The sequence below is a fragment of the Pongo abelii genome, chromosome 13 (genome assembly GCF_028885655.2).
Source record: "Pongo abelii isolate AG06213 chromosome 13, NHGRI_mPonAbe1-v2.0_pri, whole genome shotgun sequence".
NCBI lineage: Eukaryota > Metazoa > Chordata > Mammalia > Primates > Hominidae > Pongo > Pongo abelii.
This window is the reverse complement of record NC_071998.2, coordinates 89,029,282-89,050,401: the sequence shown is the minus strand read 5'-3', so window position 1 is coordinate 89,050,401 and position 21,120 is coordinate 89,029,282. Positions and strand designations below refer to the sequence as shown.

Here is a 21,120-nt window from a genome sequence, read left to right as displayed (position 1 = left end):
CACAGACACACTGATGGGACGATAGAAACGAGAATGTGAATGTGTAAACCGCCAGAGCCAAGGGCATTTTATTTTCTTCTCAGTGGTATCAAATTCTAAATAATGGATGTTTTTCTCTAATTTTTAACTGAGAATGATCAAAATGCATGCATCAGGCCCACCTTCATCCTCATCCTCATCTTCGTCTTCTTCATCAAGTCCAAATTCTTCTTCCTAAAGAATAGCAAACAGCATAACATTAGATTAATTCTGCCAAATTGAAAAGTGCAAATAGTACAAATTCTGCCAAACTAAGAAGTACAAATAAATGCAACAATATCAATCAAGAAGGAAACTGTAATGTTATTTTTATCTACTTTGATGTACCAAGACCCACTGATTTTCCTTAACGAGCTTTATACTTTTTCTAAAAAAAATTTTTTTAGAAGCAAGCAGTTCATTTGCTAGATGTTTAATTAGTATATAACTTTGGATAATTCAAGAAATCATCTTAAAATCTCAAATTTCAAAACAGGTTTAGACAAAAATTTCTTTCTATATCTCATTCATATACAAAGCTTCTTTCAGAACTTTAATGTCAATCATACACCTAATGACATCACACAAACCCCAAGCCTTATTTTTATACTACAAAAGAGGATGCGTTTTGTTAACAACTAATGTTGTCTGCCTGTTTCCCAAACCTCTTTGAGGGTCAAAGTCAAGACACTGTTTTCTCCTGCCCTTGTATAGCATAGAGGATCCTCAATTATTGGGTAATTCCATAAACCAGACTATGTGCTCTTTCAGGGCAGGACCACAATCTCATTTCATTTTGTACTCCCAACTCTTTAACACAGCAGGTTACACTGAATATACACTGAATATACAAGAAAAAGTTTAGACTTGGTAAACATAAACTTCCCTACAATTCAATGAAGGAACAGACATACCATCAATTCTCAACATGTCCAGTTTTCTGACCATACTGAATACTCAATTCATTCCTTCCCCCAGAGGGCCAGAACTTACCTTGCACAGCCAGGAACCGTACCAGTTTGAGTTCAGTAGGCATTTTATTTAGTAGTTATTTAAAGCCAGACAAACACTAAATTAACCAGATTCATATTGTAAATGTATTCACAGGTATACTAATTTCTTCAAAAGGTGTTTTTCTTTTCTTTTGTCATCTTTTTGAAACCCCCACTTTTGTTGTAATTACAAATAGGAAGCAGGGTAGAAAACAGCTGCACTGACCTCCTCACTGACTTCATCATCATCCTCATCCCCTTCTACATCTTCATCTTCATCATCTTCTTCATCAAACTCCTCTTCTTCACCATCCTCATCCTCCTCGTCTTCCTCATCTTCTCCTTCTAAAAATAGTCCAAAAGGGATTCATTAAATATCCTCGACGCTCCACAGGGCACAAAGTGTTGAGGATCTGTGGGGTAGCTCACAGAACAAATGCTGTAAGGCCATGAACTGCAGTCACTTTCTTTCTACTATGTGCTACAGCTCAGTCCCTTTGTCCAATAGAGTCCCATAAAATCAGAGAGCTAGAAGTCCTGGTAGATAAGACAAACACTGTAATTCTCGCTGATGAAATGATACAATGGCTAAGATTTGCTTCAAAATTATATGGAGTGGAGAAGAAGGTAAGGGTATGCAGGAATAAAGTAAGATCAGCTATGACCAATAATTGCTGAAGCTAAGTGATAAGAACGTGGGGGTTCATTTTGCTATTATTTTTACCTTTGTCACTGTCTGAAATTTTCGACAGTAAAAAGTTAAAAAAAAAAAAAAATTATGTACCTTCTCTTGGGTAATGATACCACCAGAGTCACAGTCAGCTGCTCAAATCAGGAACCTGAGAAAAACCTATAATAACCCTGTGACTCAGGGGACAGGAGGCTGAGAGGCACCTGCATCTCTACCTGGTTGTTCAGACCTCTAGTGCAGCAGTTCTTGCTTCTCCTGGGTCCTAGAGCACACCATGCTCTCACCTGCCTCCTGGTCTCTGCATGCTCTTTCCATCCTCTTTGCTTGGCTAACTCTGACTCCACCTTGGAGTCTCAGTCAACACCACTTCCTTAGGCAGTCTTACTCACCAGACCTCCCAATGCCAGGTCATAGGCTCTCACCATGAGTATATGGTGCTTCTCCATTACAACACACTTTGCTTACTTGCAATTATTATTTATGATTTTTAATTTAAAACAATTTTTTCTGTACAGATAGGGTTTGTCTATGTTGCCCAGGCTGGTCTTGAACTCCTGGATTCCAGCAATCATCCTGCCTCACCCTCCCAAGTGTTGGGATTACAAGTGTGAGCCACCATACCTAGCCTATTTATGATTTAAAAAAAAAAAACATTTCTCTGTAAGGTCCAAGAGGGTAGGAACCTTGTTTTTTTTTTTTTTTCTTTTGAAACCACTATTTTCCACAGTGCCTGGCACATAGGAAATGCTCAAGTATTTGTTGGCTGACCCATCTTTGCTCTCAGGAACTGCCCCCCACCTTCCAAGGAATGTCCTTTACTGGCTCTTGCACATGTGGCTGTTCTTCCTGTTTGAGGTGAACTTAAATAGACAACAAGCACAAATGGTTTTTAGGAAAAATGGAAAAACTGTAGAAGGGACAAAGGGACATAACATTTGGAAATAGGTGAGATGTCCTATTCTCTGTCCATTTTACCACCTTATAAGCTCATTAATTTTTGTCTGTCTCAATATGCTTCAAAATAAAACTGTAAAAATGCTTCCAGAGTATTATACCATTAACTGCACCCAAACTCCTTGATGCTTTTCCTCCTCTATTTTCTTGATAATTTCTGTTGTATGTGCTAATTTTTAAAGAAAAGAGGTATTCATGCTGATTGATGTGAAAACTAATCATTCTGCTTCCTCTAAGCCAGGGGTTCCCAACTCCCAGGACTGGTACTGGTCCGTGGCCTGGGCCGCACAGCAGGAGGTGAAGAGCAGGCCAGTGACCATTACCACCTGAACTCCGCCTCCTGTCACATCACCTGTTAGATTCTCATAGGAGTGCAAATTCTATTGTGAACTGCACATGTGAGGGATCTAGACTGTGTACTCCTTATGAGAATCTAATGCCTGATCTAAGGTGGAACAGTTTCATCTCAAAACCATTCAGCTGCTGCCCCCAACCCCTTCCCTGCATCTGTGGAAAAACTGTCTTCCATGAAACCAGTCCCTGGTGCCAAAAAGGTTGGAGACTGCTGCTCTAAGCCACCTGTACGTGAGAAGCGTTTTATTCTAAGAGTGACTGAGAGTAAACAAACTCAGCATGCAAAGAAAACACAAACTAATCAGGAGGAATATCTTGGGTAGAAAGTATTAGTTATTTCTTAAAATCTGTAAATCTGTAAAATATGTATAAATCCTGGGTCAAATGCCAAAACTACTGAAAATCATCTTTTAATTCTGTTATGATCAGAGATTTCCCTTATGAATGAAAAATGGAATCTAACATACAGTTATTTGAAATCATTACCTTTTAAAACTCTGGTCATATGTCAATGGAAGGGAAAGCTATTTTATTTATAGCTGGCAATAACAAACAGGTACCAAGTACCTACTTAGTGTCAGGCCCTATGAATCAGGAGATAAGTATCTACCCAAGATGATGACTGTAGTGCAGTAGGACTGCGGTCCTCAACCTTTTTGGCACCAGGGACCAGTTTTGTGGAAGACAATGTTTCCACAGCCTGGGGGTGGGGGGATGGTTTCAGGATGATTCAAACGCATTATGTTTATTCTGCACTTTATTTCTATTATTACATTGCAATATATGATATAATTATACAACTCATCATAATGTGGAATCAACGGGAACCCTGAGCTTGTTTTCCCTGCAACTAGACAGTCCCATCTGGGGGCAATGAGAGACAGTGACACTCGAAGTGTGCTGCTTATGTCCAGTACACTCCATAATCTTGTTTTGGTTGCTGTCACTGCAGAAAACTTTCTTCACAAAGATAGGATATTGGAAATGCAGGCAGGTTTTTCAGTGCTTTTTTGACAATCTCAGGATATTCCACCTCGACTTTAATCCAGAATATATGGAGATTTTGAAGTTGTCTCAAACCATACTTTTAAGGCCACTGCCATTTGTGATCTCAACCAGCTGATCCTCTTCAAGCATGAACAAAGTCGATTGACCTGGCTTATTCATAAATGGGTCGTGGATCCATTCCTTCCCAGTTTGGGGGTCTTTTGTGGTTGGGAAGTAATGCTCAAACTCTTTTGAGAGCTGAGATAGGTGATCATGCACCAGCTGCGAGAAAGAAGGCCCTGGCTCACTCTCTTTCAAAATCACTTCTACTGTTTGAAACATGTCAAAAATCCCAATGCTCAGAACAGAAAACTAAATATCGTATGTTCTCACTTATAAGTGGGGGCTGAATAATGAGTATACATGGACACATGGAGGGGAACAACACACACTGGGGCCTGTGGAGGCTGGGGAGGGAGAGCATCAGGAAAACTAGCTAATGGACAGTGGGCTTAATACTTAGGTGATGGGATGGTACACGTTTATCTATGCGACAAACGTGCACATGTACCCCTGAACTTTAAAAAAAAAAAAGTTTTACCACTCATTCTGTGTTACTAAAATATTCTGCTAGTGGTGACTGTTATTCTTAGAGAAATCTCTGGAGCAGGCCTCGTAACTCAAAAACTCTGGCCAGTGATCCACCTTTAGAACGCCATCTCGCTTCTCTGTGTAAGAGAAGTATTCTCTGCATCCATCTCACAGAACTGCGTGAACAGACAAGGGTTAAGGGCATGTACTTTAATGTGGTTAATTTTAATCCCATCCTGCAAAACGTTAAGTTCAGGTGACATTTGTCAGCTAGCCAGCATTTCTCTATGGATGACACAGTGCATAGACTCACATCCAGAAGCAACCTCTCTGACTCGAGTAGTGAAACCAGAAAGCTGTCCGGCCATGGCAGCCGCTCCATCTGTGCATATACGACACAAAATGACCAGTTCAGTTTTCCTGATATGTAATCGTTCAAAAGACTTGAATAGTTCTGCAGCTGTGGTGCTGGTTGGCAACGAAGCACACATAACACAGTCTCATGCACATCCTCCTGAAAATATATTGCACAAAAACAAGCATTGTTGCCATGTTGTCAACATCGGCAGACTCGTCAACCTGCACTGTGTACCACGGTGACTCATCAATCCTCTCTAACAACTGTGCCTCAATATCCTCTGCTATTTCATCAATTCATCTAGTTATGGTCCTAGCTGAAAGAGGAACATGTGCCACCTTTTGATCTGCAGCTTAACTGCAGCGTCTCCTAAAAGTTCACGACAAATGTCCTTAGCAGCAGGCAGGATCAACTCTTCAATAGTAAAGGGCTTCTTGCTTTAGCAATGCAGTTAGTTAAGGGCTTCTTAGCTTTAGCAATGCAGTTAGCCACTAAGAATGAGATGTTCTCAGTGCAGTCACATTTGATGAAGTGAGAGCTTTCAATAATTGCCTCTGTTTTTCATGTTCATGTTTCTTTTGAAAAACTCCAAAGGCTTGTCTTTTAAATGCAGGGTGCTTGGTCTCCAGGTGGTGAAGCATTTTTTTTTTTTTTCTTTTGAGATGGAGTCTTGCTCTATCACTCAGGCTAAAGTGCAGCGGCGCAATCTCGGCTCACTGCAACCTCCGCCTCCCAGGTTCAAGCAATTCTCATGCCTCAGCCTCCCGAGAAGCTGGGACTAAAGGTGTGCACCACCATGCCTGGTTAATTTTTGTATTTTTGCAGAGCCAGGGTTTCCCCATGTTGGCCAGGCTGGTCTTGAACTCCTGACCTCAGGTGATCCACCTCGGCCTCCGTAAGTGCTGGGACTACAGGCATGAGCCACTGTGCCCAGCCAGTGAAGCGGTTTCGAAGGTTTCATGGCTTTGTTGGATAGCTGGTTGCCATATATTATACAAAGTGGGCTCGGAGAATGTGAATCATCTGTTGCAATGAACCTGTAATTTAAGTAGCACTCTTGGTATTTTCTTTTCAATGAAGCTTTCTTTTCATTGGCAGTCTTGTCTTCTGCTGTCTCATTATTGGATCTTTCCCCCTTTTCAAAGAAGCTCTCCAGCAACGTTTTTTGCTCATGTTGGACAGAGTTAGCTTGTGGGCCTACAAAAACTGTGACTCAGACAAATACGCAGTGCGGGAAAGAGGTGTGGATGGAAGTGGTAAATAAAAAAAAGGGCAGGTCACGCACTGACTAAAAAAAGCATCAGATTCTGACTTAAAGCCTGTCAACAGATACAGCTGTACAACTGAAGTACACCAACTCACTTGCCACTATAAAGCCTGCCACCAGATGCAGCTTGTCACTTGCCACTCACAGATAGGGGTTGATGAGTCTGCAAGCAATTGATTTATTATCATCTCTGTAAAGTCAAACCTCTTTGCTAATGTTAATCTGTATTTGCAGCCACTCCCCAGCGCTAGCATCACCACCTCAGCTCCATCTCGGATCATCAGGCATTAGATTCTCCTAAGGAGCACGCAACCTAGACCCCTCACATGTGCAGTTCACAATAGGATTCTCGCTCCTATGAGAATCTAATACCACCATTGATCTGACAGGAGGTGGAGCCCAGACAGTAATGTGAGCAATGGGGAGTGGCTGTAAATACAGATGAGGCTTCCTCACCGCTCATGCGGCCTGGTTTCTAACAGGTCATGGAGCGGTACCAGTCCGTGGCCTGTCGGTTGAAGACCCCTGAAGTAGGAAGACTTAAGAACAGCAGAGTGGCAAGCCTGTAAGAGTAAGGGGTTTACAGTTTAACATGCACAGCATCCTAACCTAGCTTGTAGGCTTCAGGAAATACTTCCCGGGCCAGGTTCAGTGTCTCATCCCTGTAATTCCACCACTTGGGGAGGCTGAGGTGGGAGGATCCCTTGAGGCCAGGTGCTTATGAAATAGGCCTTAGCTATAAATTTAATGGAATGCCTACATTAAAAAAAATACACACAAGCCTGCGCACACGCACAAACACACACTATTTTCCTCAATAGTAAGAACATCTAGTAGCTTTTTTTTTTTGAGACACCCTGTCTTCTGAGATGGAGTGCAGTGGGGCACAATCATGGCTCACTGTAGCCTCGAACTTCTAGGTTCAAGTGATCCTCCCACCTCGGCCTCCAGTCTTCTGAGTAACTAAGACTCCAGGTGTGCACCACCACACCTGGCTAATTTTTTTTTTTTCTATTTTCTGTAGAAACAAGGTATTGCCATGTTGCCTAGGCTAGTCTCAAACTCCTGGGCCCAAGCAATGCCCCCCGCCTCGGCCGCCCAAAGTGCTGGGATTACAGGTGTGTGCCACCGCACCTGGCCAACATCTAATAGCTTTTATCAGAGGCTTTGAAAGGCAGACATCAGGTTCACCAGATTCTGAGCCTACTCACCTTCATCCTCTTCCTCTTCATCCACACCATCCACCTCGGCATCTGAGTCAGGTGCTTCCTGGTCCTCTCGGTCATAGCCATCCAAGTAGGTAAGCTGGGGCAGGAGCTTGAAGACACTCTCTCGGTAGTCATTCAGGTTGGTAACCTCACAGTTAAAGAGGTCCAGGCTTTTCAGACATTCTAATTTTTTCTGAAGAAAAGGATCAAAAACCACAACTCCTAAACCAAAGGAATATAAGTAACAAACCCATCTCTTGAAGAGGTAAAATTCTAGGCTCTATATTCAATTTCTGCTACCCACTCAGCCTCATATATAGAAAAATACATCAAGTCTTCTGCAACCTTTATATTAGGTTACTAGACTTTTGTCCCTCTCTTCCTTTATCTACTCTCCCAGAGAACTATGTGTTTTTCTGGCAGCGTAGTAGTCTAAAGAAATATAAATTGAAAATAATTTTTATTAAATCCAGATATTTTCATAGTATGAGACAATCAAACAGTTTAATAAATTTAGCTGAAACAAATGTTAACATCTGAGTAATCAAATGGCCATTAAGAACTTCCTGGGTATCAAGCGGTCTTTAATGTTCTAGGGTGGCAGTATAGGGAAAAATTCAGAGATTTATAACACAAATCTCAGGGTGCTTACAATTTTACTTAGGGCATAGACATGTAACACTAGAGGATGAAATATAATAAAACATAAAGTGTGGCAACGCAGCTACTTTCAGGGAAGACGGGAGTCAACATAGGCTGGGGAAAAAGCAGAGGGGCGCAGAGTTGAAACTTCAGAAATACGGAGAAACATTGCACACTTCTTTTTTAGTATTTGGGGAAAAGACTGACATGTTACCAGACTTTTATGATGTAAAGTTCTTCTGATTTTATTTACCATACCTTGAAATTTTGTTGCAATACCTCATTTCTTTGGAACCATCAGTTTCATCTATCTAAAAACAGTTAAGCTATAAAAAGTTGGCCCAAGTCAAGTTTTCTGAGTAGTCAAAGTGTACTGGAAAATGTCTATGTATTTACTCAGATCTTCATTTGTTATTATATCAGTGTACTAGTATTTCAATCCCAGGTCTATTAAGTTTTGATTAAGGGTAAATTAAGAGATTGAGAGGGCAGAGGTACTACACTATAGGGAAGTCAGGAGACAGCAACAGGAAGTGACAGCAGACCCTTGTAGATAGAAGAGGGAGCAGCCTATGAAAGGCAAATCCAATGTGAAGTAGCACATAGCCTGGTGCCTTTCAGAATAGGGGCAATAACTACATATATCTGGATAGCTTCATAAACACAACCTTTAATGGTTCTGAATCAAGAGAAAAACTTTGGTATTCTCTAAGTAAATAGTACTAAAAATAGCCAAACAAACATTAAGAGGACCCCCACATGAAATAATTTCTAAAAAGATAAATGTTGATGCTTAACAGGTTTTGCTGCTTTATTAGGAAAGCTGTTACAACACTCACAAGGACCTGAGAAGAAATGCAGACAAAACAAAACCTTATTTTCAGGACTCTAGGTATCTATGTAGTTCTGAGGAGATATAAAATGGTGTGAAAATCTGCCTCAAGGCTCTAGAGCAGGGGTTACGAACCGGTGGTCCAGTGGCCAATTCTGGCCCACCACTTGTTTTTGTAAAATAAGCTCTATTGGAACACAGTCACACTCATTTACTTATGTATGGCTCCTTATGTGCTAAAATGGCCAAGCAGACTAGTTGTGACAGAGACTATATAAACAGGCTACAAAGCCAAATGAACCTACTATTTGGCCCTTAGAGAAAAGGGCTACTGACCCCTGCACATGAAGAACTTCATCTTCTTGATCAAGAAAGAGGCTCCCACACTTGTTTTATTCATGCAGGGAACACACAGCAGGGTTACAGCAACAGGAAAACGTTGCACCCCTCAAAACACAAATTGTACAATGATCCAAGAGTCTGTGGATCAAACAATGTGCTTATATAGTCAGTTCCTTGACGTCTTAAGAAAGCTGTCCCCAGCCCTTCTGGTCATAGAGCTGCTTTTGTATCATGTAATTTTCAGATTAGGTTCCCTTCCAGTCAGGCCCTGACTTCCAGAAGCCCAGGTATGACTTCTTGCCAAAGAGGGAAAAAATGCTGCAATGCCACCCCAGACGGCTAGCTAGCATACTGGCTTTCTCTTCACAAAGGCTGACTCAATGCCAGCTAGAGTCAGCTTTAGGCAGCTTTTCCAAAAAGGTTCACTCTAAAAATTCTCCACTTAAAGGAATGAGCCATTTATATTTCAGAATTATTTCCTAGAAATAGGTGCACAAAAACACACACAATCTCTGATATTTATCTAATACTTTTTAATACCAAAAGCCCTTTCTCTAATCTAGTTTCATTGACTCTTTCAGTACACAGGGCCTCCAAGGCTCTCCCGTTTCTGAAACTGTACAATTATGTGAGATTTTTGGCCACTTCCTGGCAAAGCACCCCTTCTCAAACAATTTGGACATGCCAATCAGTAGGTTGAAAAATGAAATGAAAGCAAGAAAACAACAAAAATCCTAAATAACTGTAGCACTCTGGAACCGCTGAAAGTAGTAAAATTGTGCTTTAAAGCCCAATAGGCACAAAATACACTACACACAGATTATTCAGGATCCCAATGTAATGTGTAAATACTGATAAAAAAAATTACAACTCCACCATACCAGAAATTTGATGTAACCTAATAGGCTAGCCATAATAAACATTAAACATTTTATTAACAATAATTTTGCTTGCCTTCTTAGAATTTAGAAGGGCTTTGGGGGATGGTTTGGATGGCCCAGGTCTCTTAAAAAAGGTGTCCAAGGAAGTTTGAATTGATGCCTTCTTTGTCTCTCGATTAATGTCCCTGTAGCAAGCAGAGGCATTCACAATCATTGCATTGACTGTAAGAACTGGGCTCAAAGTAGACGGTGTTCAAAATGTATGTGGTTAATGAGGATGACGATGGTGTTTTTTCCCACTGAAGAATACTGCCAGAAGTCAAAATGGACCCAACTCTTCCCCCTTCACCTTCTCCTACAGATTTACTTAATTCCAAGTTAGAACTTCAGGAGACCAACCTAGCACTGCCAGGAATCTGAGTGCCAAGTATAGCAGAACGGCAGGACCCCAGGCTTTTCGAAATAGCTCTGGTGTGTAGCCCTGTGGCTCTGCCACAGCGTGTGTGACTCTGGACAAGGGATTCAGCCTCACCCAAGCCTTAGCTTCCTCAATCTAAAACAAGGGCCATGCTATTTCTATCCACTTTGTATCGAAGTTTTTTTTTGACAATTACTGATAAAACATGCATAAAACACCCACTAAGTGTATGGGTACAGCAGATCCTCTAAAAATGGTGAACACAACGAAGATTACTTTTCATCCTTCACTATCCTGGCGGACTGAGACTTTCACAGCCACCAGAGGGTCCTCTCATACATTACTGACCAGATCAGGAAAAAACTCAAGCAAACAACTCCCACACAGTATTTGCTTCTGCTCCATTGCTGGGTGCTACAACACTGAAAAAGGCTTCTGATAATCAGAGGATTCAGGCTGCCACGAGAATTAGCTAATGGCCAGTCATCAACTGGCCAACAGTGAAAAGGTACTGCCTGCTGCTCTGTTCTTTAAAAATTAAACGAGAAGGCCGGGCACGGTGGCTCACGCCTGTAATCCCAGCACTTTGGGAGGCTGAGGCAGGCGGATCACAAGCTCAGGAGATCGAGACCATCCTGGCAAACATAGTGAAACCCCATCTCTACTAAAAATACAAAAATCTTAGCCAGGCATGGTCGCGGGCGCCTGTAGTCCCAGCTACTTGGGAGGCTGAGGCAGGAGAATGGCGTGAACCCAGGAGGCGGAGCTTGCATTGAGCTGAGATGGCGCCACTGCACTCCAGCCTGGGCGACAGAGCGAGACTCCGTCTAAAAAAAAAAAAAAAAAATTAAGCCAGAAAAAAAAAAGGGGGTGGCGGAGAGAAGGGTTTCTTATGCTCACAACCTAGGATTAGTATGTCTGTCACTAACCAATAAACAAAGGGTTAGTGTAGCCCATCTGAACGGGAAAGCATCAGCATTAAAATTTGGTGCTCCTGTTGAAATTTCCAGCTTAAGGAAATTTGGGCATGAAATAAATTTACAGGTGGAAAGAGAAGAAGAGGTCCCAAGGGCTATGGAAAACATAGCAGACTTCGAATTTTTTTTTTTTTTTTTGAGATGGAGTCTCATTCTGTCGCCCAGGCTGGAGTGCAGAGGCATGATCTCAGCTCACTGCAACCTTTGCCTCCTGGGTTCAAGTGATTCTCCTGCCTCAGCCTCCCAAGTAGCTGGAATTATAGGCGCCTGCCACCACGCCTGGGTAATTTTTTTGTATTTTTAGTAGAGATGGGGTTTCACCACGTTGGCCAGGCTGGTCTCAAACGCCTGACACCTCAAGTGATCTGCCTGCCTCGGCCTCCCAAAGTGCTGGGATTAAAGGCGTGAACCACCGTGCCCAGCCTAGACTTAGATTTGAATCCCTACTCTGCCATTTCTCCCGAGCAATTATCTACATTCTCTAAAATCAGCTTCCTCATCTCTAAAAAGAGGACAGTCATTCTCTCTTCTCTGGGTTATATAAGGATACAATGGGCAAATGTTCATGTCCTTGGATGCAGCAAAAGTCAGTAAATGCCGGCTTAAATACTGGAAATGGGGGTTGGTTTGAAGGAAACAAATAAAACTAGTAAGAGCCTGAGTACCTGGGTATACCTGTAATAGGAAAAAGGGCAAAATGCATGGAGCACTGGTGAGGCATCACATTTCTGAGAAATATAAGCTCTTAAATATGGACAACTTAATGAAATGTAAAAATAAAGAGACTCAGCCGGACATGGTGGCTCAGGCCTGTAGTCCCAAGCACTTTGGGAGGTCAAGATGGAAGCATCACTTGAGGGCAGGAGTTCAAGACCAGCCTGGCCTAACATAGTGAGACTTCTCTAAAAGAATACATATATTACACACACACAAAGAGATTCAGTAAAAGGTAATTAAATCTGTATTGGAGCAGTCTCAATAATTGTTTAGGAAGGAAAAGATCTTCTAACTCTTGACGGGAAGTCCTCTTCATTAAAAGAAGCTACAATTTAACTGTCTTCCCCTGAAGTATCAACAGAGCATTCTACACAAGTGATGTGAAATCCACTTACTTTAATATACTCTGACATCAGAATAGAGACAACAGAGAAGAAATGTCTTACCCTCTAGTGTCTGTTCTGGATTCTCAAAGACACCTCCTATATGCTAAATAACCCTCTTCCAAATAGCACAGCCTGTGGGGCTGCCCTACAAACTGCATTAAGCCCCCTGCCTCCAGTCCTGCCTCTGGAAGCCCTTTTCTGGCCACTACAACTTCCACACAAACTGGACAAAAAGCAAAGTAAGTACATTAACTTACAAAGCAAAGTAAGTACATTATCTTGTTCTCAGAACTCCTAAGTGAGGTAAGTAAGGCAGGGATTATTATCCTCCCTGCTATAAATGAGGAAACTGAGGCCCAGAGAGAAGAAGCAGTTTGCCCAAGGTCACACATCAAGTCTACAACCCAAGTGGCACTGAAACTTAGCTTTTCATATCTTATCCCAGTATGTAAGACTGAGGAGGATCTTGGCGTTTCCATGCAAAACTCTAGGCAACAGTAATCCAGCTAGAACACAAGATCATGAATTAGATGACCTAAAGCTTAAAATGGAGCTGTCTTTGTTCCATCTGCAATTCAGGTATGCCACACAACATAAATAGCCTTTTCTGTTAAAAGTGTAAAAGTGCATAATGGCTTGGCCAGTCTGAAGAAAAAAATTGTTAAGAACATGTTTAAGGCTATATAGTCAATACATGAATTTCAAAAGTGGATCCAAAACAAAATACCCCCAAAAATTCTCTTCTGAAGGATGCCACCACAATATCAGGCAGGGAGAGAGCAAAGCCACAGAAATACATCTAATTAGAGAGGCCCTGATCTTTAAATTTGGGACTTATATAAAAAGTAAAAAGCCACCACTTTCTCAACCAATTATTATTGCCAGTAATTTCCCCCACTATAAAGAAATATGAAAATGAAAATGACCAGTAAGTCTCAGTTTCCAAATTCTCAGTTACTTACCAAAGGTTCCAAGGTGCTGATATCTTTCAGTTTATTTCCACTTAAGTTTAGATGTGTGAGATTTGGAAGTTTTTCAGCTAACATGTCCAGACCTCCAAAGATTCTATTTTCACTGAGTTCAAGCTGCAAGAGAAAATGGACACAGCAAACACAAATACACACAGAGAAACAGAAATCATTTAAGTTATTATAAGTAACAAATACAGTTCTCAAATATTTATCAAGATCAAATGATCCCTATTTCTATTAGGGCATGCATATTCATTTTGTTTAAATCCAAATAATTAACAGGAGAAGGTAAGGTCAGAAGTATTGTGTTTTCCTAATCAGCTGCTAATAACAGCTTACTCAAGAACTGGTCTCTAACATCAGCGAATACATTTTCTAACTTAAAAAGTGGGTCAAAACCAATTAGAATCCTTTGACAAGTTGTAATACCCTATACCTGCCAGAAAGGGTAAATGGTTTAATAGTCTGCGCATTCTGAGCAGCTTATTTTGTGTGCCTTCAAAGCTTGCAATGCCCACTTGAAACCTAATTTCTGGACAATACTGACATACACTGTAGAGTTCTACACCTGGAAGCCACCAGGGAATGTTGCTCTGAAAGCTACAGGAGAGGGACAGGCCCTACAAGTAAGCCCATAAAGAAGCTTCATAACCTCAGGAAAGGGAGTGGGTCAACAGCCTCAGGTTTATGAAACCAGCTCCCTGGAGGCCACATCTTGCATAAACCTGGCACTAGCCTTTATTAGAACCTACTCTAATTTCTAAGCTGCAGGTCAAGTAGCACAGGCAAGTAATGTGCCAATGAGGGAATGAGCCTTCACCAAGGAATATTAGAATCTTAGAGTAGAAGGAATTGGAGCCTGGAAAGCATTGTGAAGAACATCTAATTCAAGCTCTTCCTTTTGCAGACAAGAAAACTCTGCTACACAGCTGGTTCTAATTCTCTATTTTAAAGTGCCAACAACAATAGTAACTTTAACCCTTACATAGTATTTAAATGCCACGCACTGCTCAAAGCACTAGAAATACCTTAACTCATCTGTTCTCATAAGAACTCTATGGGGTAGGCAGAATTACCACTCCTGTTTACAGATGAGGAAAACAAACTTGCCCAAGATCACCCAGCTGTTACTGTAGTGGGCCTATGATTTGAAGCCAGGCAGGCTGGCTTCATAAATATCCATGTCCTCCTTATTATGCTATGTACCTAGAATAGCATGAAAGCTTCATGTAATGAAGTTTTTGCCATGCAATGAAATGTACTATATGATGCAGAGTAGAGTAACTTTTAAAAATATAAATATTTGCTGAAAAACTGAGTTAAAAAAACAGGTCAGCTGCTTAAGGTGTTGTTAAATATCTCAGAAGAGGAAAACGTAACACTTCAAAACATTTTATCCTTTCAATGGGATATTTCAGTGAAACAGTCATGGTCTAGGTTTAAAAACATAAGCCCATAATCAATAGTCAAATGTTAGCTTTATTGGTAATTTTAGTAAATCAAAATAAAAACAGAGATCACTTTTCTTGACCCATGTTTTAGACCCTGTGGTTAGAATATCACATACACATGTAACATCCACATCCTTTCAACATGTGTATCTTAGGGAGTAGGAATAACAAGGCAATCTACCAAAACAAGGCAGTCTACCAAAACATTTATTAGCGTATTTATTTTGAAATGAAATAGATGTGTAAATTTAGAAAATTTGTGACATTTACACATCAATTTTTTTTCAGTACTTATTTCTTGTTAAAAACAATTTGTGGGCTGGGCACGGTGGCTCACACCTGTAATCCCAGCACTTTGAGAGGCCGAGGTGGGCTGATCACCTGAGGTCAGGAGTTCGAAACCAGCCTGACCAATATGGTGAAACCCTCATCTCTACAAAAAAAATACAAAAAGTAGCCAGGCGTGGTGGCGCACATCTGTAATCCCAGCTACTCAGGAGGCTGAGGCAGGAGAATCGCTTGAACGTGGGAGGCGGAGGTTGCAGTGAGCCGAGATGGCACCACTGCACTCCAACCTGGGCAACAAGAGTTAAACTCCATCTCAAAAACAAAACAAAACAAAACAAAACCAGTTTGTGTTCTGGAATAGGAAGAAAATAAAGTTCTTATCGATCATGAGTACACTCAACCTGCCTTTAAGTATGATTCCCTCTCATTAGCCCTATAAGGGAAGTGATTAATGTTTAAATGTTAGAAGTTTTTAATTCATGTACTTAACACACGCCCCCACCCAAAACCAACAAAAACAAAAACCCTGTCCTTCTCAGAACTCAAACAAGCTCTATTCAGAATTCTGAAAGGTTTATTAAAGTCCCTATAAAAACGGTCACTGATAGGCTGAATTTCTGAATAAATCTGAGAGTACAGAGACCAATAGTAATTCAGGAAAATAAATCAGAATGCTAGGAAAACAACACAAAACACACACCAAGGATCTGCTAGCATCAAGTTTATGTAAATAGATGCTAAAAAGCTATACTATGTTTAACTGGGCTAATCAGAGCTTCCAATGTCACTGATATACCCATGCAAATATAAAAGGATTATACCTGAACCTCTAGTATATACTTAGAAGGGGAAATTTCTTTCTCATCAGAAACGGTCACCTGAAACTCATGAAGACTGCTTGAACATTTATTAATATTACCTAAATAAGGCAAATAAAGAAAGCAAAACAAAAAATACTTCCACTTTTTAATTCATGTATTATACTTTTTTTTTTTTTTTTTTTTTTTAATCGAGACAGAGTCTTGCTCTGTCGCCCAGGCTGGAATGCAGCCGCGTGATTTTGGCTCACTGCAACCTCGGCCGCCGCCTGGGTTCAAGCAATTCTTGTGCCTCAGCCTCTGGAGTAGCTGGGACTACAGGTGTGTGCCACTGTGCCCAGCTGATTTTTTTGTATTTTTAGTAGAGACGGGGTTTTGCCATGTTGGCCAGGCTGGTCTCGAACCCCTGACCTCACGTGATCCTCCCACCTTGGCCTCCCAAAGTGTTGGGATTACAGATGTGAGCCACCATGACTGGCCTCATGTATTATACTTAACCCACTCCACCCCCTGCAAAACCAGAAACAAACAAACCCCAATACCAAAAAACTAACTGTCCCACTCAGAACTCAAGCAAACTCTAGGAACAACCTACCTTTGCCCAAGTTTGATTACGTTGCCTTCTACGTGTGCCTTAGTTTAAATAAAGGTACAACTTAACTTTCCTAGTAAAGTGAATATTGAAATGGCAGAGAATTCTGCAAGACTTATATAACCACACATCTTTTCCTATATAATGGAAAGGGTATGGGGTTAGGAGATATGGGTTCTAGTTTTGGCTCTAGTACTAACCACTTGTGGGTGGCTTCAGGCAAATTACTACACTTTACTGGGACTATTGCTGTGCCTATAAAATAAGGGGTTGGGTTAGAGGAGCAAAGTTTCTTCCAGTTCTGACGTTCTGGGACTCTGTGACAGTTAAATGTGCAATGACAAGAGAAAACATTTTTATGTTGCATTTGCTCTTTTTTTCCGAAAGGATAGAGAATTGGTTTTATAACAATTAACAAATAAATTACTCACAAAACACAGTAATTATTCTTCCTAACTACTACTTACTGAGCACCCAACATGCATTACTTCCAAACTTTACAGCAATTCTGCAAGGTCAAGTAATACCACCAGTTTACAGGTGAGGAAATTGGGCCTTAGAGAGATTAAGTAACCTGCAGAAGTTCACCCATCAAGGAAATGCTAGGGCTAGAATTCAATCCCACATCTGCCCAGTTCCAAAGGCCATGTACTTTCTGCTACACTAAGTGCTTCCTTACAGGTAAAATCATACATTTTCCCTTCCCAGGATTGTTCTCTTTTACTGTTAAAGAAAAAGCACTTACCTTTTTCAATTTAGGCAGCTTGGGGAGATTTGAAACTGAGATCAAGCCTACATTTATTAAACTGAGGAACTCTAAGTTCACAAATTCAGCTGTTAAGCCCTCAATTTTTCCATCATTTGATTTGCAATTGTCCAAGACAAGTTCTCGAACCTGTGGATGACAAAGAAAAAAGGATAAGCTCCCAAAAACACATTGAAAACAAACAACAATGCAGAAACTTCTACCATAAATATCCTGCAAAAACACCCATATATACAGGTAGCCTCTTACTTAGACCTAGATCATAGTTATAAAAAGATAAAAACTGATTAAGCCTTCAGTAACAATATACTGACAGGTTCAAAGATGGACTATTACTCAATGGGTATAAACACTTACACTCTTTGTTTTTCCAGAAACAGAAACTATACTTCTTAAGATATAAGTGAAGTAAGTGTATTCCCCTTATTTCTTTTCTCCAGCCTGTTCCCCAAAGAGCAGCTTTTATCTAAATGCAAATGCAGAATGAAGACACTCTTTAGGCTGGGTCTACCTTAAGGCCCAGAAGATGACCCCTGGAAAAGAGGAAAGCTTTATGTTTCCTATCAAGACCACTAAGAGATTCTGGCTAGAGGTTTCTGCACCAACACACTTTCCAATTCTGGTTTTAGTAATCTTTGCCAAGATTATCTTCACACTGGGAAAAAAATCAGGATGCAAGAGTCCTTAATTCAAAACAAAGATCAATCTGGGTTGCACCTGAGAAAGATGTTTCTAGGAGAGAACTGCTAGATAATAAATCAAATTGCATTTTCAGGCTACACAGTCTCTTTTTCAGAATTTAAGTCCATCCAAGAGTATCACATCTGGCCGGGCACAGTGGCTGACGCCTGTAATCCCAGCACTTTGGGAGGCTGAAGTGGGCAGATCACCTGAGGTCTGGGGTTCAAGACCACTCTGGCCAACAAGATGAAACCCCCTCTCTACAAAAATACAAAAATTAGCCAGGCAAGATGGCGAGTGCCTGTAATCCCAGCTACTCGGGAGGCTAAGGCTGGAGAGTCGCTTGAACCTGGGAGGTGGAGGTGACAGTTATCCGAGATTTCGCCATTGCACTCCAGCCTGTGCAACAGAGTGAGACTCCAACTCAAAAATAGTATCACATCTGATGATCTGAACTTTTGAATATTGATTACTTAATAGTCTACATGCAGATGCACCACAATAACCCATATTGCCATTCTTGCTCTATGGTCATCCTGAAACCTGCAACTTTTTAGCTCACTTTGATCTACTCACAGTGATGCAAATTACCGTTTTAACTGCACCAACAAAGGCATTCTTTTAGTGAACCTACCATATTTAATAGCATTAATCAAGCATGTATATAGTAGGGAGATGCTGACAGTCTGAAAAGAGAATAGGAGCTATTAACAGTGTCCTCATCCTCTCATACAAAATCCAATGATGCTACTCTAGTAATTGCTATCAATTATAGAGTACTTAATCATTTATTCTTTTTACCACCACTCTCCTTCCCTCATTTACAGAGAAGGAAACAGATTTCAAGTCAGCAATACCCACAAGATAGTAAGTGCCTAACCACTTCTCACTACCCTGTCTACTTCCTCTTCAGAAGCCAGGCATCCTTTTTACTCTTTACATCCACTTACTTCTTCCTTCGTTCCACTTTTCTTTAGATCTCTGCCATTCTTCCTGTTTCTGCTAAGAAATGAGCACATCTGAAAACTCAATAGGTCAACTCTGACAAAAGCTGGGCTCTGGAGACATATGCCCGGGGTTGAATCCTGGTTCACCTCTGCCACTCAGAACTTGTGCGACCTTGTGCGAGTCACTTAACTTCTCTGTGCCTCAGTTTCCCATAAAGTGGAGATAATAGTACCTACCTCATGAAGTTGTAGAGACTAGGACTTGGAACATTATAAATGCCCAGAAAGTAACCTCTGGGTAAAGGGAATGGGAAATGTCAGTGACCTTTGCTGTTTACTTTACTTATATCTGTACTAAGTTTTTTACAACCATGTATTTATTCTGTATTAAAAAGCAACTAAACATAAAACCAACGAACTATTAAAATTTTAAAAAGGTCAACTGTCATCACCCACACATGTAAACAGTATACTGCAATACAATTAAAATGTTCCCATTTAGCTTGGGAGATTTTCTATAATTCTATCCAAAATAATCCAAAAATGTTATACAAAATACACCAATATGCCAAAAGTGAAGTGAAGAAGAATCAGAGTTAGCCATGTTGCCTCTCAGCTCACAAAGTGAAATCACCTCTTAAAGACATTTCTTTCAACTTGCAAAATTCCACTTGAACCACTGCAAGGCGTCATCAAAAAGTACCACAGGACTCAAATGCAGGTTAAAAAATGTTTTTGCTGGCTGGGCGTGGTAGCTCATGCCTGTAATCCCAACACTCCTGGGAGGTCAAGGCGGGCGGATCACGTAAGGTCAGGAGTTCAAGACCAGCCTGGCCAACACAGTGAAACCCCATCTCTACTAAAAATACAAAAATAAGCCGGGCATGGTGGCGTGTGCCTGTAGTCCCAGCAACTTGGGAGGCTGAGGCAGGAGAATTGCTTGAACCTGGGAGGCAGAAGTTGCAGTGAGCTGAGATTGTGCCACTGCACCCCAGCCTTGGTGAAAAAGGAGACTCCATCTCAAAAAGAAAAAGAAAAAAAAGTCAGTGCTAGACTAAGCCTCATGATGACAGGATCATGTATATTCCGGTTACCACTATATCACTGTGTAAGAGCCTACATAACTGCTGAATGAGGAAAAAAATGGTCACGGGTTTGTCAGCAATATTGTACAGAGGTTTGTGTCACAATTGTGGGGGACTAAGATGAAAACCTGGACATAAAAGGGACCAACTTTCTGATTACAGAGTATTTTTTAAGAAATCACAGCGAGTGGATATATTATAAATCACTTTACAATCCTCCCTGTTGAACATTTGTGCTCAATTTTCCCTACTATAAATAATGCCATATCTTTACTTAAAATGTCTTCTGTATTTAGGACTGTGTTTTCAGAATCCATTGCTAAGTGAAAGAATACAAACATCTGAGTGTGTTATTAGTTAAGAGTTCTTTATTTAAAACGTCAACTTCTCTTTTAAATGAGTAGTTCATTTTAACTGCCACAAAATTATTTTCTGATTTATTTGACTGTTACTTTTTGTAATCTCTCGATTACGGAAATTCTGGCTATTTGCATTTATCTTGTTCTTGAGGATATCTTCCATTGTTTTTACCCTAAGTGAGGAAAAAATAAATACCCCAGCAGAAACACTAACGAAGGACAGACAAGCTCTAAAAGACACAAATAGCCAACACTAAAAAAACTGTTCAAGGCTAGGTGCAGTGGCTAGTGCCTACAATCTCAGTACTTCGCGAGGCAAAAGTGGGAAGACCACCTGAGCCCAGGAGTCCAAGAGTCACCTGGGCAACATAGGTAGACCCTGTCTCTACAAAAAATAAATAATTAGCTGGGCATGGTGGTGCATGCCTGTGGTCCCAGCTACTTGAGAGGCTGATGCAGAAGGATCACTTGAGCCCAGGAGGTCCAGCTTGCAGTGAGCCATTATCATGCCACTATGCTCCAGCTTGGGCGACAAAGACCCAGTTAA

General features: G+C 40.9%; 1 protein-coding gene and 1 long non-coding RNA gene across 2 annotated transcripts in view; both read right to left on the bottom strand.

Annotated features, from left to right (window-relative positions):
* ANP32B (acidic nuclear phosphoprotein 32 family member B) overlaps window positions 1–21,120 on the bottom strand; it is a 36,975-nt gene that overhangs the window by 3,185 nt on the left and 12,670 nt on the right. The window contains exons 2-6 of the mRNA XM_002820020.6: window positions 17,481–17,630; window positions 13,578–13,700; window positions 7,424–7,613; window positions 1,237–1,355; window positions 162–213 (exon numbers count right to left, since the gene is read on the bottom strand). Coding sequence (XP_002820066.1) covers window positions 162–213; window positions 1,237–1,355; window positions 7,424–7,613; window positions 13,578–13,700; window positions 17,481–17,630 — 634 coding nt within the window. The remainder of the gene's footprint in view (window positions 1–161; window positions 214–1,236; window positions 1,356–7,423; window positions 7,614–13,577; window positions 13,701–17,480; window positions 17,631–21,120) is intronic.
* Window positions 7,864–13,571, bottom strand: LOC129047946 (uncharacterized). Its single transcript, XR_008509871.2, has 2 exons — window positions 10,884–13,571; window positions 7,864–10,302 (listed from the first exon to the last, which is right to left on the bottom strand). It is a non-coding gene; the product is annotated as an uncharacterized LOC129047946 (long non-coding RNA).